A 24871-nucleotide genomic window follows, 5' to 3' on the forward strand; every position below is an offset into this window, starting at 1 on the left:
CTCGAAATACAAATAATAAGATGTTAAAATAATAGTGTCTTTTTATTTTCGTTTTTTAAACACTATAAAAAAGTAAGGTTAAGTAAGTGAGGTTCCAGAATAACATTCGCGATTGCAAAAAGAAACAGTATGAAACAAAAAAAAAATAAGTAGGCCTACTTAAGAAAATATAAGGCAGGATAAGTAAGGTAGTGTTGGAGTGAAGCAACAGCTTTTTTTTTTTTAAAAAAAAAGGTAAGTTTTTTTTAATAATGAGATGCGTTTAAACGTAGATGATATTGATTTTACAGTTGTAAGACCTCAAGTTTCTGTCCAAGATTTTTTTTTATTATTTTGATCAAAGTTCTTTTGATGAAAACGATTTAACAGATTCTCATATTGGTGGTTTAAGAACAATACGACGTAGAAGACGAAAAATTAAATTAAAAAAAGTAAAGTATCAAATTTGTAAGAACGGTCTCTTTTGTTATCGAAAAGCAAAAAGTGCTAATAAAAATAATCAACAATATCAAAAATTAAAACGAGTAGGAAAACCGATAAGTTTGTTTGGAAAAAAGTAGATCATCAAAAACAAAGAAATCAAGTTTTTTAAACATGAGAAAAATTCATCACTATCGAAAGCATTTCAAACATGGAAAAAGATATGTATTTTTGGCATAAAAGATAAAGACATCATACACGACACGTTAATCGGATGGGGGAGAAAATTATAACTATTACGCAAAAGAAAACGAGGAAAAGGTGTCCTTAAAAGTTTATTAGGTCCAATTCCTTTTTTAGACCTCTTTTTCAAACTATTTTTTCATAGGATTAAATTTAGGGCATAAAAAAGAGATGTTAAAATTTTTTTTTTGAAAAAACCTGATAGTTAATACATTTCTCTGAGCCATTAGCAATAACAGTGACTACACCATTAAATGAGGAATGACCCCTTTTTTGCTAAGTTCCATTATAGGAAACAAAAACATCAGCATCTGCATTAATATTAAAATCATTTTGTTGCATATCGATATTAAATTATCGTTTGATGCATTTTTTTATTTTCACATCAGCTACTTTTTGATATAAAATATGAATTTTATCTTCAATATTCAGAAGAACAATTATTATGTTTACATACATTACTTATAGAGAAACTATAAGCCTTGTGTTTTAGTTTATTTACCTCGTGTTTTTTTGGCTTTGGAAAAAAATATGACTCAAATTAAAAAAAGAAAAAAAAAAAAGCAGGTGGTAACAGGGTATTTAAAAATATATATATTATGGAGAAAATCAATTTTTCTCAGCATCAACATTCTGCATTTCAAATGGAGTGACTTCTTAATAGGAAATAACTAATTTAACTCAATTAAAAATCATGACATCAACATCTTCAAAAAAGTTATTACATAGCAATAATAATAATAATAAAATAATAAAATAAATAATATATAAAAATAATAATATAAATAAAATAAATAATATATAAGATTAATAATATAAATAAAATGAATAATAAAATAAATAATAATAAATTAATAATATAAAATAATAATAGTAATAATAATAATAAATAAATAATAGTTAAAGTTTATAGTTAAAATGAATTTCCTTCATACTTTAAGCTGGAATGTCACCATTTATAAATAATTATAGATCTGTCTTTGTAATGAGAGAGATATGAAAAAGTCAATCTGGTTTAAAAAGGTTTCGTGGTCTTATGAACTTACCTCCTCCAATGAACATAAAAGATGAATGAACATAAAATATGAATGAACATAAAAGATGAATGAACTTACCTCTCCAATGAACATAAAAAATATAAAAAAGTAGCTGACATAAAAATAAAAAATGCAACAAATTAATTTTGATAATTTAACATCGATGTATAACAAAATGATTTTAATATTAATGCATTAGCTGATGTTGCTGTTTCCTATGATGGAACCTGGCAAAAAAGGGATCACTCCTCATTTAATGGCGTTGTCACCGTTATTGCTAGTTACTCATAGAAATGTATTAACTATCAGGTTTTTTCAAAAATATGCAATGCGTGTGCATTATCGGAATCAATAAAATATAGCGATGCAGATCTTTATGAAAATATGAGGCGTTGTCCTAAAGAAGTTTTTGTTGGTTGTACCACTATAGAAATAAGTATTGCATCAGCAGTAATTTCATTTAATGATGGTATTTCTGGTACATCGGACATAATTGAATATATATTTGTTCAAATATGACTGCTCAGTACTGTACCAAGACAGACCAAGAGGAAATAAAGATAACGTAAAAGAAGTTGCTTTTAACGTAGTTATCGTATTTTAAAGTTAAAGCTTTTTTATTATTGATTAAATAATTTTATTTTGGTTAAATGTTTTTCAAATATTAGAGTTTTCACATTTTTCTGCATTTTCAATAATGCTTTAGATTTATTGTTTTACAATAATTTTCTGACCTTTTTTTATGTATTTTTAAATTATTTTAATTAAAAATCTTAGCTATTGTTTTTCTCAATATATGAGTTTCTTTCACGCAGCGATAAATATCTTGTGATTGGTTTGTCTAGACCCTAAACATTTTATTTACTGTGTTTTAAATATGAAATATTATATCTTATATAAAAATCATAAATATGAATGCATTTTTAAAATTTTGATTTTATTAGTATATGACCTTCTTAAATTTTACTCGAGTTATAGAGACAAAAGCTTCAAAACCTAATAAGATTAAATTTAATTAGGTTTTGAAGTTTGAAACACATTTTCAGAAATCATGGATGAAAAAGAAAAAAAATAATTATGCTTTTCTACTTTATTTTAATATAAATTTCTTCTGAAAAAAAATTAAATTGCATAAAAATTTTTTTTTGTTAATTATTAAAAAAACTTGGTTTCATTTGTGTTCCATTTCATTGGCCACTGATCTATCATAAAAAACATACAACACCTAAAATATGAAAAAAAAACAACAAAAAAAAACAACCTAACACGTTGTGTAATCACAATGTCGCCATTATCATCATGACGTCAATTTGCACAAAAACTCATTGAAAATCTTTTTATTTTTTACTCAATATTAAAACATTATTTTGTTTATATTATTGTTTGAAAACAATAATATAAACAGAAGGAAACAAAGAAACTCATGCATTCGCACTCAACCTTTTCACACTAATAAAAAAAATTTAAAATCAAGAACTTTAAAAAAAAAAAAATATATGTGTACAAAAATAAAGAAATCAAATCATATCAAAATATATAAATTTTTGTCAAAATAATAATTCTTCATATTTATGGTTGTTTACACCGTAGTCTTTAATATTACCGCCAAAGACGTCGTTTGGTCAGGTTGACGCCGACATAAGATTACGTTATTCATCATCTTCATCGTCGTCAGCACCGTAGTCTTCAGCATTAGAAACTAAAAAAGAAAGATTATTTTAGATTGAAAATTACTTCTAAATTTATTTAAATAACAATATCATATAAAGTTTTAAATATTGTAAAAGTGTTTTACAAGTAACTTTGTTTCTCACAAATTTTACTTCTTGCATAACTGCAACATCAGGTTTTTACACGTGACCTTTTCTCTCAATTTAACTTTTTACATAACTGCAACAGTAGGTTTTCTCACGCGGTCTTATCTGTAAATTTTTTGTAATCTTACTTTGATTTTTTTATTTTAATTTTTCCAACTGCTATTTTCGTTTTTGCAAAACTGCATATATAAGTTATATATGTAGTATATATAACAAGTATATAACTACTATATATACAACTTATTTTTTATTTATTTATATATACAACTTAAATAATAAGGTAACTACTAGAGCACTAGTAGAAGCAAAATACACTTTTATGATTTTTATTTGATTATGGATTTATTTTTGAGCAAAGAGCTTGAGTTTCTGAAATAAAAGGAAGGTATATATAAAAAAAAACTGTTCATATGAAGAGCTTAGTGCTAAGAATACCCAAGTCACAAAACAAATGTTTTGAGAAAATCTACTTTTATCAGCCATTTTAAATACTTATTTTGAACTGTTATATCTCTGATCAAAGTAGATTTTCTCAAAACATTTATTATAACAGAATTATGATGGAGCTAGTTCTGTCTATAAACATTAATTTCTGTTCATATTCTGAATGTAAACTCAATGGCACTGTACACACATTGTCACAGCCATTGCCAAATTTGTCAGCTTGTGAATCGCATAACATCAAGTTTAACATTAGATCACAACATTACATAACAATCATAACAAAACATTACATTAAATCATAACAAAACATAAAATTAAATCATAACAAAACATAAAATTAAATCATAAGAAAACTTAAAATTAAATCATAGCAAAACATTACATTAAATCATAACAAAACATTACATTAAATTATTATAAAGCATTACATTAAGTCATAACAAAACATTACATTAAACCATAACAAAACATTACATTAAATTATAACAAAACATTACATTAAATCATAACAAAACATACAATCTCTGGAGTTTGATATTATTTTACTTTGATATTATTACAAAACATTAAATAAGTCTCTGAAGTTTGATATTTTACGAAATAACATAATCCATATAACCTAGAACTTGCTCTATTCAAAAAAAAAATCTTTCTTATGTACTAATATCTGCGATTGGCTAATTCAAATGAGTTGTTATCATCATTCTTATATATCATATATACACATCAAGTTCTATAAAATTTAAACCAGAAACTGTTCCTGCAATTATTTCATTTAATATGATTACTTATCTTAAAGAACCAAAAAACTAAGGGTGTTAAAGACAACAGACTAAAGCTTTCTGTAATACTTATATAAATGATTTCCTCGATATTAGTGCATTAAGAGGAGAGTTAGATCTTTGAGAAAAACACTGGGAAATTTTTCTAGGATTATTGCTAGCATTATATTTTTAACACCAATAATACTTCCTGCACTTGAAAATATTAAGTTTTAAGGATACTTTGCATATTTCCTGTAACTTCATTTGAATGTGAGGGAAGCTTTTCTTTTATGTGCATACTAAAAGAGTATACAATGACATTTGTATCAAATGATTTAATGGCATAACTTTAATTCACAGTCACAGTAAAACATTAGCAACCAAATGAAAAATAAAATTTTTTCAAATTTGATTACTGAATTCAATAACTTTTCTAAAAAAACTCTTTAATATTACATATAAGGAAAAAGATTTTTACATAATAAGACTACTTGAAAATGAATGTGTTTTTTTGCTTCTATAGATATTTTAATGTAAAAATATTCAAAAACATTAGAAACAAAACAAAATCATATTTTAATAAAAAAATGTGACCTTCCAAAGCATTAGCAACATTAGAAAATTACTCTAAAAAAATTAAAATCAATAGTTTTTTTTAACACAAAAAACGCTTAGTCCTGTTTTGTAAAATAAATTAAGATTTAAAATGACATCAAGTTGTTAAAGTAGTAATTTGTTTAACACAGTTTGAAACATTTAATATTACTTCATGTCACCATTTAAACCTGCTTTATATTAAACATAATTGAAAACCATTAGCTCAGATTTAAAAATAAAAAACGATTTTTGATGGTTGAGATTATCAATATATTTACTCTAAATCTTTTTCTGTTCATTATTTCTTCTTTTCAGATTGTCTTAGTCTGGATTAAAAGATACTTTTAAGCTTGCTGATGCACCCTAATTTTAGATAAAACATTATTCTGTGCATATTAGGTTATGTTATAAGTATATTAATTTCATATTTAATAAACTTAATAAATATATTTTATAAAAACTACTTATCTAAAGTATTTCTGACATTCAGAAAAATGGCAAAGATTGCAGATTTTCAACAAATGTATGGATTGCACCCTTTCACAACTTTCCACTTGTTTACTGGTGTAAATTTATTGTCTTTTAGATCCCAAATTTTTTACACAGCTCAGTATCATTCTTGTACTTAATATTGAATAATTTTAGATGGTTAACATACATACATATAGATTTTAGATGGTTAAGATATATACATATAGATTTTAGCAAAGTTTTATTAAAGCCAAAGTTTTTTCTTTATAATCCTGTTTACTTATCATTATTATTATTTTAATGTAATTCACTTCCTTAAGGCCAAGAGGGACACTATAGTCGAGGAGGTTACTTTATTGTGGTTACAACCCTCTCTTAACTCTTTAACTCCGAAATAAGAACCTTGAAAAACTTGTAATAATTGTAGAAATAACTCAACTTGATTCTCTGCCCCGGGGCAGAGAATCAAGTTGAGTTATTTGATGAGTTGATGTTCATTATTGTTCGTAGGACAGACGGATTTTACAATTGTTCACTATTGTTTACTGATGTTCACTATTGTTCATAGGCCAGACGGAATTGCGTATTTTATTTTACGATTACATAATACACAGTGTATTATGCAAACCAATAACAAGTTTATAGTTTGGCATAAGAAAATAGTTTATTTTAATTGTACTTCTATTAAATTGAGTTTAATAAATTTAACATTTTAAGATAAAAGATGAAAACCTACGAAGTAAAAGAAACTTATTTACTTTAAAATGCAAGTACAAGATTAAAATGCAAGTACAAGATTAAAATGTTATACATAGTGTTCAAATTTTAATATAGTTAAAAACTTGGCATAAATAAAATAAAACAAATTTACTTGAAGAACTTTTTAGGAGCTTTGCCACTTCTGGTTTTCTTGCCAAGTCATATGCAGTTTTTTTTTCGTTATTTTTTATACTTTTATTTGCTCCTACCAAAATATAATATATAAAGAAATAAAATATTTGGAGTCTTGTTTACATTATTTCTAATATTATCATATGTTTAAATTTAAATATTACAAATCCTTTTACTCTAAACTTAAATTAAAATTTGTCGTATTTATAAAAAAATTTAGCAATGGTCTAAAAACCTCTTTCAATAAGTGCCTCAACAATATCTGTATGACCTTTCCAAGAAGCATTGTGCAAAGCTGTGTCACCCAGTTTGTTCTAAAATAAAATATGATAAAATAATTATGATAAAAGAAATAAAATAGGAATAAATAAGAAATAAGAATAAATAAGAAATCTTCAACTTCAGAAATTGAAAATCAAATCACTTAAATTAATTAGTAACAAAATTAACTTTAAATTTGATACTAATTTAAATTTAACTTTATTACTAAATTTAACTTTAGTTAATTTTAGTAATTAGTTTCAACTAATTAGTCAAACAAATTCAGAATATTTATTTTAATATTATTTAGGATATTATTTAGGAATTCATCTTGTTTTGATTTTTTTGATTACTACTTTTAGTGATCAGATTTGTCAAAAAAAAATTTTTGAATTTATTTTGAATTAATTAGTTGTTTATGAATATCTTTGAATTATTTAGTTAACTATTTTGCCTGAATTTTTTTTTCTTGTAAGTTTAAAGCCTATATATTTAATGCCGATATTGACAAGTTTAATGTCTATGTCCCCTATATTGACAAGTTTAGTGTCTATTTCCCCCAAATTGACAAGTTTAATGTCTATGTCCGCCATATTGACAAGTTTAACGTTTATGTCCCCTATATTGACAAGTTTGGAAAATATTATTTGCAAATTTCCACATTATCATTTTCTTATTTATAAATGACACCAGGGAAAAGGTGAAGCAATATTTTAAAATTGGATGGCCTCTCTGACATAAATCTGTTTCTTCATCAACACACAAAGTACAACATAGTAAAGACAACTTACTAAGTAAGTTGCTTTTATTATGCCCAAGAAGCACACAGACCCAAGAAGCACACAGGTATACAAAATGGTAAATAATGTAACAATTCTTCGAGAAAAAGAAGAAAGCAATTGTTTAGGAATAAAATGATTTTTATTTTATTAACAAAAAATATAAAGTTTCAAAAGTGCAAATCTCTCAGGTCTAAAAATCTTATAGAAAGTCAAAAAATGTTTGAAAACCCCAGTCAATACAATAAAAATAAAAAATGTTTTAAGTTGAATACTCCAATGTGATGGCTCTAGTATGTTTTGTAATAATTTAGGGTTTGAATTCTCTTCTTGAACAAAATGTAAAAAACTTTTTTTCACAGTTAAAGTGTATGTCTGTAATTGAGTATGAAAGACAATTTGGAGAAATTAAAAATAGTTATAATTATAGAAATTAATAAGTAAAAGAAAATAAATATATATATATATGAAAATATAAATTAAAGAAATAAAGACTTAGAGAACTATAGAAATAATAGAAAGAAATAAAGAAATAGTATAACTAATAGAAACTGTAAATAAATAAATATCAGATTACTTAAGTTACTAGATAACAAAATGTCATAAGGTAACAAGATGCATAAATAAAGTGTCAGAGAAATAAATCGATTAAGTTATAACCATTTAGAGTGTTTTGAGATGTTGTAAACTAACAAAAAAGATTATAGGCAACAACTATGTGTAGAGTTTATATATGTGTATAAGTAGATTATTGGCATTAGTAGTAAGTGACCAGCTAAAAATGAGACTTTTTGCAAACACGGCCCCAGCAAAATTATGAGGTTTAGCAGGGGTTGATAGCCAAGGCTAGAAAAAAAATTATGATACTTTATATATTATAACTTTATGCTAACATTAACTATTTATTAAATACTGGCATGAATTTGTATATTTTTAAACTCCAATTTACTTCCAACAAGATTGCAAGCAATCACAATTAAGTTTTGAGTTACTTTGAAATATATTAAAATATATGTTAAAATACTGGGAAATGGTTAACTGATGACTTAAAAAGTTGTAGGCTGTATAAAAAAAGAAAACATGAAAATGGGTATGAGATAAAAGGTTTTTTTGATATGCAAGGAAAAAAACTGGATTATTAAAAGATTTTATAGTATAAAAGGACAGATACAGTAAAAGTTATTGAATAAGAAGCCAAGTAAGAATGAGTTTTGGTTTATCGTAATAGAGATGATAGCTCGTTTGAGCATTGACCATGATAGTATTTGTAGAAAAAAGAAAGAAATGCAACCTTACAACAATGGGAAAGTAGCTTATGCTCAGCAGATAAAGCAGGTCTAATTACATTTACAAAGTGCTTTTAGACTTTGTCTGAGAGTAAGAGGATTGTTATTCGCCAATATAGGAATGCCAACATTTTTGCAATTTTTTTGCAGTAAATAAATGAGTTTTGTTGTTTAACAAAAATTGTGGATTCTAAGTGCAGAATTTAAATCCATAAGCCACTGCAAGCCTAAGGCTGTTACAGAAGAGAGAGCAGATTAAAAAATGGCTGCTTGTTCTAAGCAATCAATTATTGAAGATTTTTTGTCAAGACATGAGTAAAGGTTGAGTTGTCAGCAAATAGTGCCATTTTAGATATAAAATTTTTGTAAAGATCGATATTGTAGATAATAAGCAATACAGGAGCAAAGATCGAACCTTGTGGTACCCTTAAAGTTACTTAAAATTAAGAAGAGCGTTGGCCTTCAAGAATAACTTTAATACTGCGGTTAGAAAGAAACAATTTAATCACAAAACCTTTATATAAAGAAACTAATATCAGAGTGAAAACTAATCGTAGGATAGTTAGAGAGATCAAAGTCTTTTCTAAAGTTTTGAAAAATTGGAACCACTTACTTAGCACTTTTTAAAAATTTAGCAAAGATTGAAGAGAGTTCTGGAGAACACATTTTTAAGACGGAAATAATGGAAATCTTGTCTGGAGCACAAACTGTAGAAGTGTTTAATTGAGAATTAACTTAAGCATTGGAAGCCAGAGTGATTTGGATGTTTAACAATGGATTAATCTGTTTACCTGGCAAATAACTCTGCTTTATTCTGGGGAGAAGTAAAAAGATAAGATCCATCAATTAGAGATTAAATCTTAGACTTACTTAACTTAATGACACTGTTGAAGACTAACCAAAAGTCTCTAAATCTTTTCTCAGATGTTTAGTAACAGTGCTAAATATCAGACAAGACCTTTTTACACTGGCTTCTTGGAATAATAAAGGACATTTTTTTAAAGAGATTTGTTCTTTTTAAAAAGATGAAAAAAATGATTAATATTTAATAAAGCAACTGCTCAAGATGGTGAAAAATGAGGAGTAGAATGAGACTTGACTTAAAATTGCAAAGAAGGAATAAAAGCTTCTGAGGTGCGTGTTGTGTATACATTTTATGAATATAAACATATATGTTTGCTATTTATTTAGATGCTGACATACAATATTCTTTCATATTTATATAAACTTTAGTATTTATATGGTGTAGTATTTGCTGAAAGAGAAGATGATCAGATAATGATCATGATCATGATGATTATGATGATCATGTTGATCATAATGATGTTTATATATATATATATATACAAAGTATAACATGAATTTTGAATAAAAAAATGTTTATGCAGCTCCGATCACAAACCTGGCCCATGCTCCAGCTATATTTTATCAAACCCAGGCCCTGGACCCAATCAGGTATCAACCCCGGTTGCTTACTAGGCATCAGATTCTGTAACTTGATTTGCACCAATGCAGATACTATTAGTTTGAAACTGGCAGATAAAAATTCACAATTATATAGCTTATTGCACTATGCTGCAGTTAATTTATTCAGAGATACATAGTAAATATAATGTATTTGACAAAACTAAAAGCAACTTTGCTTTCGAAAGTTTGAAATAAATTTTCTTCATTTATTAAATTTTATCCTTGATCATTATTATCTCCATTCATTTAACTATTGTCCTCAGTCATTATTAACTTCATTCATTTAAATTTTATCTTCAGTCATTATTATCTATATATATATATATATATATATATATATATATATACATATATATATATATATATATATATATATATATATATATATATATATATATATATATATATATATATATATATATATATTTACGCACACATACACATCTAACAGTGTTTTTATGTTGGTAATCTGAGATTATAGGAAGATGCTGAGGGTTTCAGTACTTACATTGACTGACTAAATAGAGAGAATATGCAAGGAAGTGCTGCTACATCAACTAATGATTTGAAATATAGCATCTCTTTTTTTTTCTTTCATAATTCATTATTTTATTTTAGCAAAAAAATGGTATGGATTTAGGTGGGCAAAAAGTTGGAAAATCTATACCTATATATATGCTATAGTGTAAATAAAAATATATATATAAACTTAATTAAAAATAACTGAAAATAAATACCTGAACATCTAGTGAAATATTTGGTTCATTTAACAAAGCAACTGCACAAGCTGCAACAAAAAAATTTAAATTGAACTATTAATAAAATATATATCAAAAAATATTTTTCAAAGTATAACACAGGTACACTTTATATTTCACATTTTTAGATTAAAAATTGTGTTTGCATAATATATATATATATATATATATATATATATATATATATATATATATATATATATATATATATATATATATATATATTTATATAGAGAGAGAGAGAAAAAAAGAGAGAGAGGGAGAGAGAGTAGAGATTTAATGATGTACAACTTTATCACTACTATTTACAAAAGATGAAAATAATTTAAAGATAAAAAGTACAACTTTTTAGAAAATATATTTATAAATACAAAAATTATATACAAAAATACAATACAGTGTTGGCTTAGATAATGTAACAGAGTGAGCTTAGACAGCACACATGTATATATTTAAATTTAAATTTTTTCAGATGATAACTTTTAAATTTATATTTTAGATGTATATCAGTATAAGACTATAATTTTATAATTCAAATTCATCGCCCTTTAAGCATTTCCAAGCCAAGTATATTCATTGCCCTTTAAGCATTTCCAAGCCAAGTTGTGCATATGGGAATATATATTTAATAAGCCGCCAGGGGTGTGGAGTCGTAAAAAAAAAAGTACTAACTCCAACTCCAATTGTTGAAATTTTCAGAGTATAGGTCGGGTGAATAAAAATGAGCAATTGCTTTTACTCAGTAATTGGTCAACCTTACGTGAATAAAAACTTCACCAGTTTTGCTCAAATTTTTATTCACGTAAAGTTAAGCAATTTACTCATAATTGCTCAGCTTTATGTGAATAAAAATTTAAGCAAAACTGCTTAAGTTTTTTATTCTTGGAAAGTTGACCAATTACAGAGTAAAAGAAATTGCTCATTTTTATTCACCCGACCTTATGACTCTGACTCCAACTCCAAAGCAAAATTAAAAAAAATTTTTTTGAATTCTTTAAAAAATATTACGCGATAATTAAAAATTTTTTTTTGTTAAAAATATGAAAAATTCTTTGAAGGTTAAATATTTTGTACATGCACTTGCAATACCAAGAAGTTTTACTATTGGAGTCAGAGTCGCGATTTTGTTTAGCAAGTATGACTCCGATAAAAATGTCGCAACTCCGACTCCACAGCTCTGTAAGCCGCTAACAAAACTTTAAAAATTATGTCAGGCAAAGCACATATTAGGAAGGTAATCTTTTCTCATATTGATTTATTACAAACTGAAGCTATCAGTTTGTAATAAATAAATACAAAGTACGCAATTATTATAAGGAGTTGGGATATTTGACTTGACGCCTAGATATGCTAAATTTAAAATTCCAGAAGACAAACACTTTTATGAACTTCAGAAGTCTTCTCATAGGTGCAAAGGCCAATGTAGTACTTTGACAGAGCCTATCAGAATTCATATGCGAGACCTGCTTCCTAAAAAAAAGGAAGTTGAAACAAATGATATTCAACCATTTTATGATACAGACAAATCTAGAAGTATAAGTTCAGAAGACAGTAATATTAGTGATGATCACACCATTGCACTGAAGCATGCACAGATGACCAATAAGATGTAAACTAAAATGGCCAAAAATAAGTTTTAGTGAAAACTCTTCATTTTTGGCCATTTTACAAACAGCAAAGGTTGCTGAAGCTGTTGGTGAGGCATCGGTTAGCAGGTCTGCAATTTAAAAGGCATCAACAACACTGCAACATAAAAAAAGTTTGATTCAGACTAAATTTGAGTTGTCGAAAGAAATGCAGTGCTTACATTTCGAAGTGCTTTGCCAAAAAACATTATTATAGCACTTGCATTTCAAACAAGTGCAAAAATTTAGTCTCTAAAATTTAAGAAATATTCAAACTCAGTTTATAATATGTTACACAAGGTAATTTTGACATTTAATTTATTAAATAAAAATTTAGTCGTAATATGTGACACCACATCATAAAATACAGGGTCTAAAAATGGAACTTCACAAAATCACAAAATTGAATTTCACCTTCTAAGTGCAGTTTTCTTTGAACTAAAATTTTATAGTCTTAATAGTAGAATACCTGATCAAAGCTTCTTCTTTTTTTTCTATTGTTAAATATGTATATTTGTTAACTATGAACTTTAATTAAAGAATTTACTTGAAATTTGTTTCATGCTTTGGAAAACAACTTAGTTAAATTAGTTAATGATCTTGATGCTTGTAAAGTTACAGGGGATCCCAGATTTAGACTTTAAATCATTTTCTAAAAATGGAATGTAATAAGTAAACAGACACAAGGATATATTTAAGTTGCGTTACAAAATCTTTTTAAAAAAGAACTACAAACGAGCAATGAAACAGATAAACTTAAACTAAAAAAATTTACAATTTTGCTTTTTAGTTTATGTTTGAGCCTCAAATAGGAACAAAACATTTTGAACAAAAACCCCCTAAATGTTTCCATTTTAACGAGAACATATAAAGTCTATGAAAAATCACATATATCATTAAATGGAGCATATTTCAAAAGATATTTGGATCATTTAAATTAACTATTAAATATATCCTATTTGAAAAATAAAAATTACTAAAACAAAAATTTGAAAATTTTTTTAAACCTTTGAAGTAAAAACTAGGGAAGTTAACACCAGGGAAATAAAAAATAATAAAATAAAATATTGAATGAATTTTAAAGCTGACAAACACAATATATTTACCCATGTGACCCCCTGATGCTGCCCAATGAAGAGCAGTTGAGCCAGATTTGTCTAATCCATTAATTGAAACCTAAAATAGTAAAAGGTTATATTTTTTTTCAAATGTGAAAATTTGCATTCTTCATTCATAATGTTAACAATGTCGAATATATAGTTTTTCAAATTAAAATGACAAATGTGTGATTGAAACAAATACAACATTTTAACAAACAAAAACCTAATATGTGAAAAAAAAATTAATTAGGGTGGTCCACAAAAACAAAGTAATTGGTTTCAGTTTTCCAAAAAATTATTTTTGTTCTTTTTAAAATCTATTTGACAGTTTTTATGCTACATCAATTAAAATAATCATAACATTTAATTGTTGAATGTCAATAATCAATTTAAAACTTAAAACAAAAACTGTAAATTCAAATAAGTTGTGATTAAATTTTAATTTAAGTAATTAAAAAACTGTAAATACAAATTATAATGAAATGAAGAATTTGGTTTTAAAATTTGACAGTTTTTAAATAAACTGTTCCTGATTGTGTAATCTTTGAAATAAGATATGCATTTAACTGAGTTAGGAATTTCTTTAGATAATTTGCAACCAACCAAAGAATAAACTATTTTCTGTTTCTTATTCTTTGTGTATTGTTGCAATTCCCAATAAGACTGATACCCCATTCATGAAAACAATTTTATTTAAGATTAAAAAAAAAAGTATTACCTTATTATTTAGACATTCATTTAAAAAATCAACATTGCCTAAAAAAAAATATTAAGAATCTAAAAATTTAAAAATAGCAATTATAATTATTGGTATATGGATAATTATAAAAAAGTCGCATTCATACAAGTAATATATAACATTATAATAATATAATTTTTTTGATCTTATATAAAAGTTTAAAGAACATTATTAGAAGAACTAAACATTATTAATTTAGAACTAAAAACTTTAGAAGCCTAAATACAACAACAGTATTCCAAGCAAGATAAAAAAAAAGAGGATTTTTAGTGGAAGAGAATTAATAGTAATCAGAAAGTAACTGGCAAGCATAATAAAGAAAGGCAATACTAACAGATGCTACTTTAAATAGATAAATAGCTTCCATGGAAGATAAGTACCGAAAATAATCAAAAAAGACAGCAAATATAAGGGGTAGGATAAGACCTTGCTAATAATATTGATGCTAGAATTGCTTCTAGCATCAAGTGACAAGATTGGTTTGAACAAATAGTTTAGAGAGTATTGATAAAAATGATGGAGAACATAAAAATTATGAAGAACACATAAAAATTATGGAGAACACATTAAACTCTGATAAAAATCTTGTCAGGACAACAAACTATAGAAAAGTTTAAGAAAAAAATAACTTTTGCAACAAAAGCTGGTTGTGTCTAAAAATTAATTAAAGGTCATCAGATTCAGAGTTACTTAAAGAGATCCCAAAGTGCCGAGTCAAGTAGTGTTTATTTTGAAGAGAATGATAAAAAAAAAAGTTTCAGCAGAATTCTTTTAAATAAAACAAAATAATAAATGTATACCGACAAAAACAAACTTTGTTGTTTCACTTAAAGCTTGCCATCTCCGCAGTAGCAATTTCTCGGAGTCTTTAAAATATACGCTGCAATCTACAGACTTTATAATTTGTTCAAGCGCGTTTAATTCCAAAGAGTTTTAGTAAATGACGTCATTGTAGTATTTCGATAAGAAAGCTTAAAAATTTTTTTTGTTAGCAAATTATAGATTTTTTTTTTCATTATTGATTATTAAAGAATTTGTTTAGTTACTTATCATTATATAAAAGTTTTTTTTAATCATAAACTATAGAATTATACTATAGAATTTTTTTAGTTATTTCTAATTATTATTATTTTGTTATTTTTACAAAGTTCGCATTAAAAATAATAATAAAATATTTCAGACATTTTAAGCTTGTTTATTGCTGTAAATTAATTTTGTATTATATTAATTGTTATTTGTTATTAAATTATTATTATCCGTATAAAGGTTCTGTTAAAAAAATTATTTTATATTTTTTAACCTTATAAAAGTTTAATTAAAAGCATTTAGGGATTGTTCAAATACGAAAGTACGTACGCTTGGGTGGGGGAGAGGGGTTCTGCAAAGAGCGTATATGAGATAGAGGGCAGGGGGTCAATTATAAAAGTACAGAGACATGTAAAAAAAAAAATCATGGAGGGGGGAGGGGGGATGAAGGTTCAAAATTCAGGCGTATGTACATTATGGACGACCCCTTATTTACTAAACTTTTCATCGGGTTTCATATATTCTCGAAATACTTATTTAATCAAGCAAGATATATTTAATAAAATTTATTCTATAAAACATCTATTGCTCATTTTATTTTATATTTAAAGTTGAATAATTACTGTTAAAGATTGCAAAACAAGTGTAGTATAATCAAGTTAATTTTGAAATCGATATTGTTTAACAAAAAACCTTTCATTGTCAATTTTGCTAGTTTTTTGATAAGAGAAATATAAAATACTTGCCTAATACGACATATAAATTAGGAAATACTAAATATAATGTTTTTTAACACGCCCTTTAACTCAATAACAATTTTAATTGCCATCTGTCTTGAATTATTGTCATGAAACATTATTTATTGCTTTAATTAATAAAAAGCTGTCTGTTTCATGCTCTGTTATGCATTGATGATCTTTAAAAAAAAAACTTTTTTTACTTTACATAGCCATTATGTACAAAAAAGTTTGATGTTTGTTATTATTACTATTATTAATACTGCGCGCATCAGTTTATATTTAAAGAATGTTACTTAATTTGTAATACCTGAGGCGATATTTATTTCCTTTATTTGAATGCAACAAAGACATTCTTTTTCAAGTGGCATAGTTTTACAATATCAATATTTACACCATTGTTCAGCGCCAACACTTAAACAGCTTAACTTTGACGTTTAAGCAATATCAAAACTCAAATTGTCATAGCTGATACAATCTTCAATTATTTCGTTTCTTTTATCCATACAGGTTTTTTTTGTCTTTTTTTTAAGAGGTTCGAATCGGAATGGAGTTGCCGACATTTTAATCATTTAGTTATCAAAATCCAAATGCAAAATATAAAATTACCTTAATATTTATATGCAAATCATCAAAATTTATCAATTTCTACTAAAGTGACATACTTAATAATATTTTCTAACTATAAATTAAAGAATTCGGCTATTATCTCTAATAAATGATGTTGTTTACCAAAATTATTTATTAATTAAAATTTTAAAAATTTTTTAAATGTCATTTTGATAGGAGGACAAAAACATCATAGCAATAAACGGCTTAGATAAACTAAAAAAAGTTCACATTATTTACATTAAAAAAAAAAGATTTAGAATATATAGTAAGGTGATCAATGACTTTTTTATATATTTATTTTATTAAAGAGTGTAATATAAAAATCTTATTTTTATTTGGTTCTCACGCTCTATAAAAAAATATTCTTATGTTTAGCTTCCTATAAAATTTATAGGAAAGTCATACGATCGATAATAAAAGCTATTTTAAAAAACAAATAAAACAATAACAAATATTAATTCAAAAAAAAAGTCAACAATGACGTCATTTACAAAAACTCTTTGGAATTAAATGCGCTTGAACAAATTATAAAGTCTGCGGCGTATATTTTAAAGACTCCGAGAGAATTGCTACTGTGGAGACGGCGAGCTTTAAGTAATACAACAAAGTTTGTTTTTGTTGGTATACATTTTGTTTTATTTTAAAAAATTCTGCCCAAATATTTTTTTTTATCATTCTCTTTAAAATAAACACAACTTGTCTCGGGACTTTGGGATCCCTTTAAAGGTCATCAGATTCAAAAGATGAATTTAGAATTACACCTTTTTGCAAACAATTCTATTCTTTCCATGCTAAAGGTACGATCAGATTTATGAGAGATGGAATTTTTAACTTGCCTTTATTAATGACACAATTAGAAATTTATCAAGAATCTGGAACCTAGCTTCTGATATAAAACATGAGATTTAATATCCTGAAAATTGACTAAATGAATTTGTTCTCAACATAGTCGTTCTCAACATAGTTGTTTTCAACATAGTTGTTCTGGCAAAATAAAAAAAATAATTAAAACTAGAAATACCAAATGCAAAAGAAGCAAAAATACATGAATAAATAATGAATACAAATACATGGGGTAAAGTGAGGATTGAATTAAAAACAACAAACAGAATGAGAGGTTCTATGCCTGCCTGAAACCAGAGACACAAAAGACATCAGCTTAAGGACCATCACAAATTAAATCACAAACAAAATGCCAGTTACCTAAAAGGAAACTATAAGAAGTGCAATGATAGCATGAACATGATAGAAAAGAAGTACAAGAAAAATGTTTAAGGGGAGATTATAGCATAGCTAGAACCACCAAACACTGAGCACAAGCTAGGGGTCTAAGAAAAAACACAAATCAAGAGAGGTAAGTGATTTGGATTTTCATCACAAAGTCACAAAGTTAATTACTTGAGTAAGAGATAGAGAAAGACAAGTAAATTTACATGTAAGTAATTCTTAGGCAAACCATGATTCAATTAGAGTCTTTGCAAATCAAAAAATCGAAAAACCATCAACACTGAGACCCTAAGATAAAACAGCCTAATTCAAAATAATCTCACAAAAATCAAGTAGGTTACTTTGAAGATCACCAATACTTTTATATTTATATTTGTGAAAGAAAAAGATAAACTATGCAATCTCAACAATGCACACTAACAGCATTAACAGGGATATCATCCTTGCTAAACATGCAGTGTAACACTCTGATATTTTACAACTGCTGATGGAAACAGCTTTTCTGAGAGCTATCAAAACCATTAAACTGAGATTTGGTGCTTTGCCTTCACTAGTAGGTAACAGAAAGAGTTGCAAAACCATTACTAAAAAAAGCACAAGCATTAGGTTTTCCCATAAGTATAGTCAAGAATTTTAGCATTTATCATCCTAGGCATGAAACAATATAATAAAGGTTTACACCTACACTAGTTTATTAGATAAAAAAAAGATGCAAGATTACAAAAATTTTCTGCTTACACCTTCTTTGGAGACCTTCTACTAGACAGTAGCGGAATGCAGTTTCCGTCAGACAAAAACGAATCTTTTTTTGAAACACTATCTCTCGCCTTAACTCAACAAGTGCCCTTAAGCTTGAAGGTTCTTTAAGTTACAATAAGTAAAGTTCTCCCAGCCTTTACCTAAAAAGCAAGCCATAGAAGTCAGCAGGACATGAAGCAAGTTGTTTTGGGTTAAAAATTACGATCCTCAACTTGATCTGACTATCATCAAAATATCAGTAACCAGACAAAAAACCAGAAACTTTATCACAATTCAGAAACCAGACAAAATGAATCAGGAACTACATGAATTATCAGCAACTATGCAAAACATTGAAACATGCAGAAGTGGTTTAGTGGTAGAGCGCTTGGTTCACATGCAAAAAGTTTCAAGTTTTGTATGCAGCACATCCCTTGTAGTACTGCACTTAACTTGTTTCTCCGCACAGCAGCCTTGTTTTTCAAGGTTTATGTTTGAGTAGCCTCCTCTGTTGTAGCAGTCCCCTTGACCTTACGAAGGTGAATGCACATAAAATAATAATATTAGTATAACATCAGGAACTATACAAAATATACATATATTATTAGTAACAATAGCAATAACAATAATAATAATAATAAAACAATTATAACAACAACAACAACAATAATAATAGTATTATATAGTAATTATATAAAATATAATAACTGATATACAAAAATAACCTCTTTTAGCAGCTTCATGTAAAGGGTTGTCAATTGACTCAGTATTTTCATCAACTAAAAATTAAAAAGCTATATAAAAAGTATATAAACATAAATATATATATATCCTAAAAAAATTGAGAGTTTAAAAATGGATTCCTTTTTTTTTTCCCACATAGAGTTTTTAAGTTCAAACTTAATTTGTCTCTTAGTTAAAACAGGAAAATAAAAAAATAATTTTAAATATAGACTTAAAATTATTACAATTTAAAATTATCATTACAAAATTCTATAAATTTAAAACATATGATCCATATAAATTCTATTAATTTTTATAGAAATTGCTATTTAAAGTCTATACGTTCAACTTTTTCTACATATGTTTATACAGAAAAAAGGGTTTTTGGTAGCAATTTTCTAGAAATTATGAGTTTCTATAAGAACTCTATTAGAATTTAGAATTTATGTTTTAAATATTTATAGCAATTCTATAGAATGTTTTACATTCTAAACAAATGAGATTACAAAAAAAAAGTAATATTAGTAACTTAAAAAAAAAAATCAAATTTAACAACATTTAATAAAAAAAGTGTAACTAATTTTTGATAATATGACGAATAATTAAACTGCAAAATGATGAGTCATTTAACTAAGTTAACCACTTCCAAGTAGACACAAGCAAAAACCTGAGTGGAGTCAAGAAGTTACAGTGTTCATTAATCTAGGCAGGAAACAACATAACAGGTTTACCAACTTATGAGATGAAAAAGAAGTACAAGGTAAAAAAATGGTTTCTGCTTAAACTTAAAATCTTTCTCTAGGATATTTTCTTTAAGACAGTAGTTGGATGCAGTTAACATCTGCATCCAACTACTATTATTAGTGTTAAAAGTATTTTTATGAAGACATTATCTTTAGCCTTTACTCAACCAAGAGCCCCTACGCAGCCTTTGCCTAGAAAAGTGAATCATGCACATCAGTAGAACAATAGACCTATTGTACTGGTAATTGTACTGATATGACCTACTAAATGGTAACACTACATGTTTCTAGTATTTATAGTAATTTTTTTGAATTTTTTTTTTTTTTTTTGTATGGGTAGTGACTAAAAAAGTTAAAAAACATATATATTGCAAAAATTGCTATATATTATTGCTAAACTTTATAACTTAATTAGTAGTAGTGCTCCTTCGAGCGTGTTTAACATGAAACCCTAGGTAGCCTTTGCAACAAGGAAATGGCGAGAAAGAATCGCAGCACTTGGTTTTATAAGAAAATGTGAATAAACGTGTATGCAAATATCTAACATATGTAAACTTTGATTTTAGAGATTATACACAAACATATGTAACGATATTATACACTTTAACAAACGAAAAGATTTTTAAAAGAGCTAAAAATTCTAAAAACATCAAAAAACAGGGGGAAATTTGTTGCTCAATACACCTATTCGATCATTATAAAACCACATCAAATTTTTGAGGTCTGGACTCAAATTATGTGGGTAAAACATATTTTTAAATAGAATTAAAAAACAAAGATTGTTTACATAATAACCATAAGAATGCTATTGAAGACTGTATAGTGCAAAACCAAAACAAAATGACTTTTCAACGTCAGATAAAATTCCTTAGGATCAAAAAATCTAACAACATTGAAGTCGAATACAAAAAGTACAACCAAAATTCAAGGTGCAAGCTTTTAGAGTGACTAAAAGATAATAAAAATAAAAAAAGGTTAATAATTAAGTGGCTAACCTGCCACTTAAAAGATGGTAAAGGTAATAAACAAATGGATCTGTCTTGCTCAATTTAATTTTTTATTAAGTCCCGGACAAAATGTCCGATCAAAACTTGTTTGGGTCAGACAGTGTCCAATCAAATTTTGAAAATAAAATTTTTACGGTTTTATGGAACCGAGTTATGCAATCAAAATTTTTGTCATGTTATTCGGTTATTTAACGTTAGTCTAGTGAAGTTGTAGTTTCTTTCCTTACTATTTAGAATAATTCATTGTGGATTTTTGTTTTTTAATAAAATAGATTCAATTTAATATTGTACATTTTTTTAGATAGATTTATAATTTCATGCTGTAACTGACAACGCTTATTTTTTATTTTTCATTACAATTTGATAACGGCTGTTTTGAAATTTAACAATTTATATGCAATTTAAAAAAACGTTACGAATAACTTTTAATCATTGATCTTTTTTAAAGTTTTTTATTTTACGCGAAGGCTTTAACGCATTATGTGTAATAATGCGTTAAAGCCTTAATAATAAACGCATTATGTGTAAATTAAATGTTATATTTAAATTTTTTTTATTCGGCATGTACTTTTTATGATAAATTTAAACATTTCAAACTATTTTTCTATGTTGTTCTAAAAATCTTTAAAGTAACTTAAAAAAATGATATTGTTTAAGTTACTTTAAATTATGAATAAGTTAAATTAAATCTTCCCATGATTTAATTGGTTTATTATTTTTTGTTTCTATTTTAACAAAGAAATGTTTAAAAGTTTTTTTTTTAAACTTGGCGTATTAATTAAATCATGAAATGATTATAAATTACGATTTTAAAAAGACTTTTTTTTTTTAAACTTTTTTTTAAAAATGTTTACACAAATTAAAAATATTATATTTTTTTCTTTTCAATAGTAAATAAATTTGTTCATTTATTAAACAATCAATAGAAGTAATTTGTAAAAGTGTTTTGCGTAACTTTTATTAAATATTTTAAAATATCAGTTTTAAAGTAATTTTTTTCAAATGCAATTAAAAACGTAACAAAAGTAATTTCTACTTGGAGTTTTTTTAGTTTAATTTTAAAGCTAATTTATTTTATTTTTCTTAAGGAATTTTTTTGCTTAGTTTTTTTTAGTTTTTTAATTTTTTTCCAAGTTTAAGTTTAGGATGACATTTCTTTTTTCAGCGCATTTCTGAAACGTTTAAAACAATCTAAATCAAAACATCTAAAAAACAATCAAAACATCTAAACAGCAAAACAACAAAAACAATCAAAACATCTAAACAGTCATGGTCAATTTGTAAACAAAAAAAATCATTTGCATGGTCAGCAAATGCATTCGATCGCATGCCATTCCTGTCCAAACTTTATTTTGTAGAATTTAATTCCCGTTGGTAAAAATGTCCAACTACTTTGCAAATTGAGCGGACAATCTGAGGTTTTAGCTGGACAATGTCCAATGTCTGACCGTTAAATTGAGCCCTAGTCTTGTACAGAACGCATGCAAAACTTTATCTATTTCTGTCTTATTATGGGATGTTCCGTATGTAGAAAGTATATTGTATTGATAAGATATAAAATGCATTTATTGAGATATTCTATTTTTTAATTTTAGATAAAATATGGGTAAATCATTTTGTTTTTCTTCAAGGCTTTTCCATTTACGTGGACAAGGACCCATGTTTGAATATCACATAGATGTAATAGATGAGATAGATGTCAAAATAGAACCATCTATGTGAATGGTTCTAAGAGTTTCTAGCCAGCCACAGCAGTTGGTACATTCTTTTGTTATATTTTGCATGGTTTTTTCTAAAGCCAAGAACTAAGAATTTGAATATTAAGTATGGAGAGCATCCATTACCAATAAAAAAAATTGTCAATTTAAATGTTTTAATGTCGGTTGTAGTTTTGTTCCAGAAAATGATCTGTATGGATAGTGGCCAGGTGTTCATAGGGTGGAAGCATACTCTATTCATTTCTTTATAAACGTTGCTCTGTTCTCTATCAACACTCATGTTAGATGTTGCATTCACATCCTTAGTAGCTTGGCAAATGAATATCTCTATAGCGTGTTTATCCTAAAATAGCAGTTAAGTGTGTAAATCAAATGTCTAGTATTTTTATGTAATTATGTCTAAGCCTTCTTGTATAAGGGGTATTCATAAAAGCCCATATTTTAAAATATATGAGAGTGGATCAACACAGGTAGCCACTCAATTACTAACCTTTATTTTTATTATCTTTTAGTCACTCTAAAAGCTTACACCTTGAATTTTAGTTGTACTTTCTGTATTTGACTACAATATTGTTCGATTTTTTGATCGTAAGGAATTTTACCAGACATCAAAAAGTCAGTTTGTTTTGGTTTTGCACAATACAGTCTTCAATACCATTCTTATGGTTATTATGTAAACAAGAATATATGATGATTACTTATCTTATTTAATAAGTAGTATATCGTAAGAAAAGATTTTCAAAAGATTTAAAATTTATCTGATTTTTGAATCATGATATGTGCGCCAACTGTACTCTTAAACCATTAAAAAACTACCATACGGTCTTTTCCTACTCATATCAAGATTCTCTTTTCATATTTATCAAGAGAAATTCAAACTAGTAAGTTTCATCTTTTTCATTTACAAGTTTACTTATTGTATTCTTCCATATAAAAAATTTATCTTAATTCAGAATTTATATAGTAGATATAGTAGATTATGTTTTTGACTCAAGAATACAAATTAAGATTATATTTTAGAAATAAGCAGTCAAAATAGAGAAGGTTTGAATATTCTTTTTATTTTATACAATATTAGTTATAATTATCTCAATACAAAAGAGATAATATATGTTTATTAAAAATTTAAAAGGGATAATATATCTTTATATCCCTTTTAAAATATAAAATCGATATAAGGGGAAGTAAATAATTCTGAGATATTCAGTTTATTATTTTATTATATAAAGATTATATAGAGATAAATTTGTATATCTTTAGACGAGGAAGAAGTTCAGGATTTCTTCAGAAGTAAGCCACTATACAATTATATATACTATATATAGTAGCAGTTGCATATATTTTAACTAAGATAAAAAATTAATTATATGTGAACAAGATTGTTCAATACTTTGTTTTTCAAAGTTGATAAACATGCATTACAAGGTATGTCATTTAACAAATATTACACAAATATTGTATTTACAAATGCCCTTAATTTATAACTTTGACAAGTATGTTCAAGTTTTTGATGTTTTGTATGTTTTTTTTGCTATATGTATATGTATATGTATATATATATATATATATATATATATATATATATATATATATATATATATATATATATATATATATATATATGTTTGTGTTTATATGTAT

General features: G+C 26.1%; 1 protein-coding gene across 1 annotated transcript in view; it reads right to left on the minus strand.

Moving 5' to 3' along the window:
- Positions 1-3204: 3204 nt before the first annotated feature.
- LOC136090345 (osteoclast-stimulating factor 1-like) overlaps positions 3205-24871 on the minus strand; it is a 40267-nt gene continuing 18600 nt past the window's right edge. Inside the window, exons 5-11 of the mRNA XM_065816916.1 lie at positions 19765-19818; positions 14679-14716; positions 13967-14036; positions 11215-11264; positions 6920-6998; positions 6665-6757; positions 3205-3399 (exon numbers count right to left, since the gene is read on the minus strand). Of these exons, the coding sequence (XP_065672988.1) occupies positions 3350-3399; positions 6665-6757; positions 6920-6998; positions 11215-11264; positions 13967-14036; positions 14679-14716; positions 19765-19818 (434 nt within the window). The 3' untranslated portion in view covers positions 3205-3349. The remainder of the gene's footprint in view (positions 3400-6664; positions 6758-6919; positions 6999-11214; positions 11265-13966; positions 14037-14678; positions 14717-19764; positions 19819-24871) is intronic.

Source organism: Hydra vulgaris, chromosome 13 (assembly GCF_038396675.1).
Source record: "Hydra vulgaris chromosome 13, alternate assembly HydraT2T_AEP".
NCBI classification, from domain to species: Eukaryota; Metazoa; Cnidaria; class Hydrozoa; order Anthoathecata; family Hydridae; genus Hydra; species Hydra vulgaris.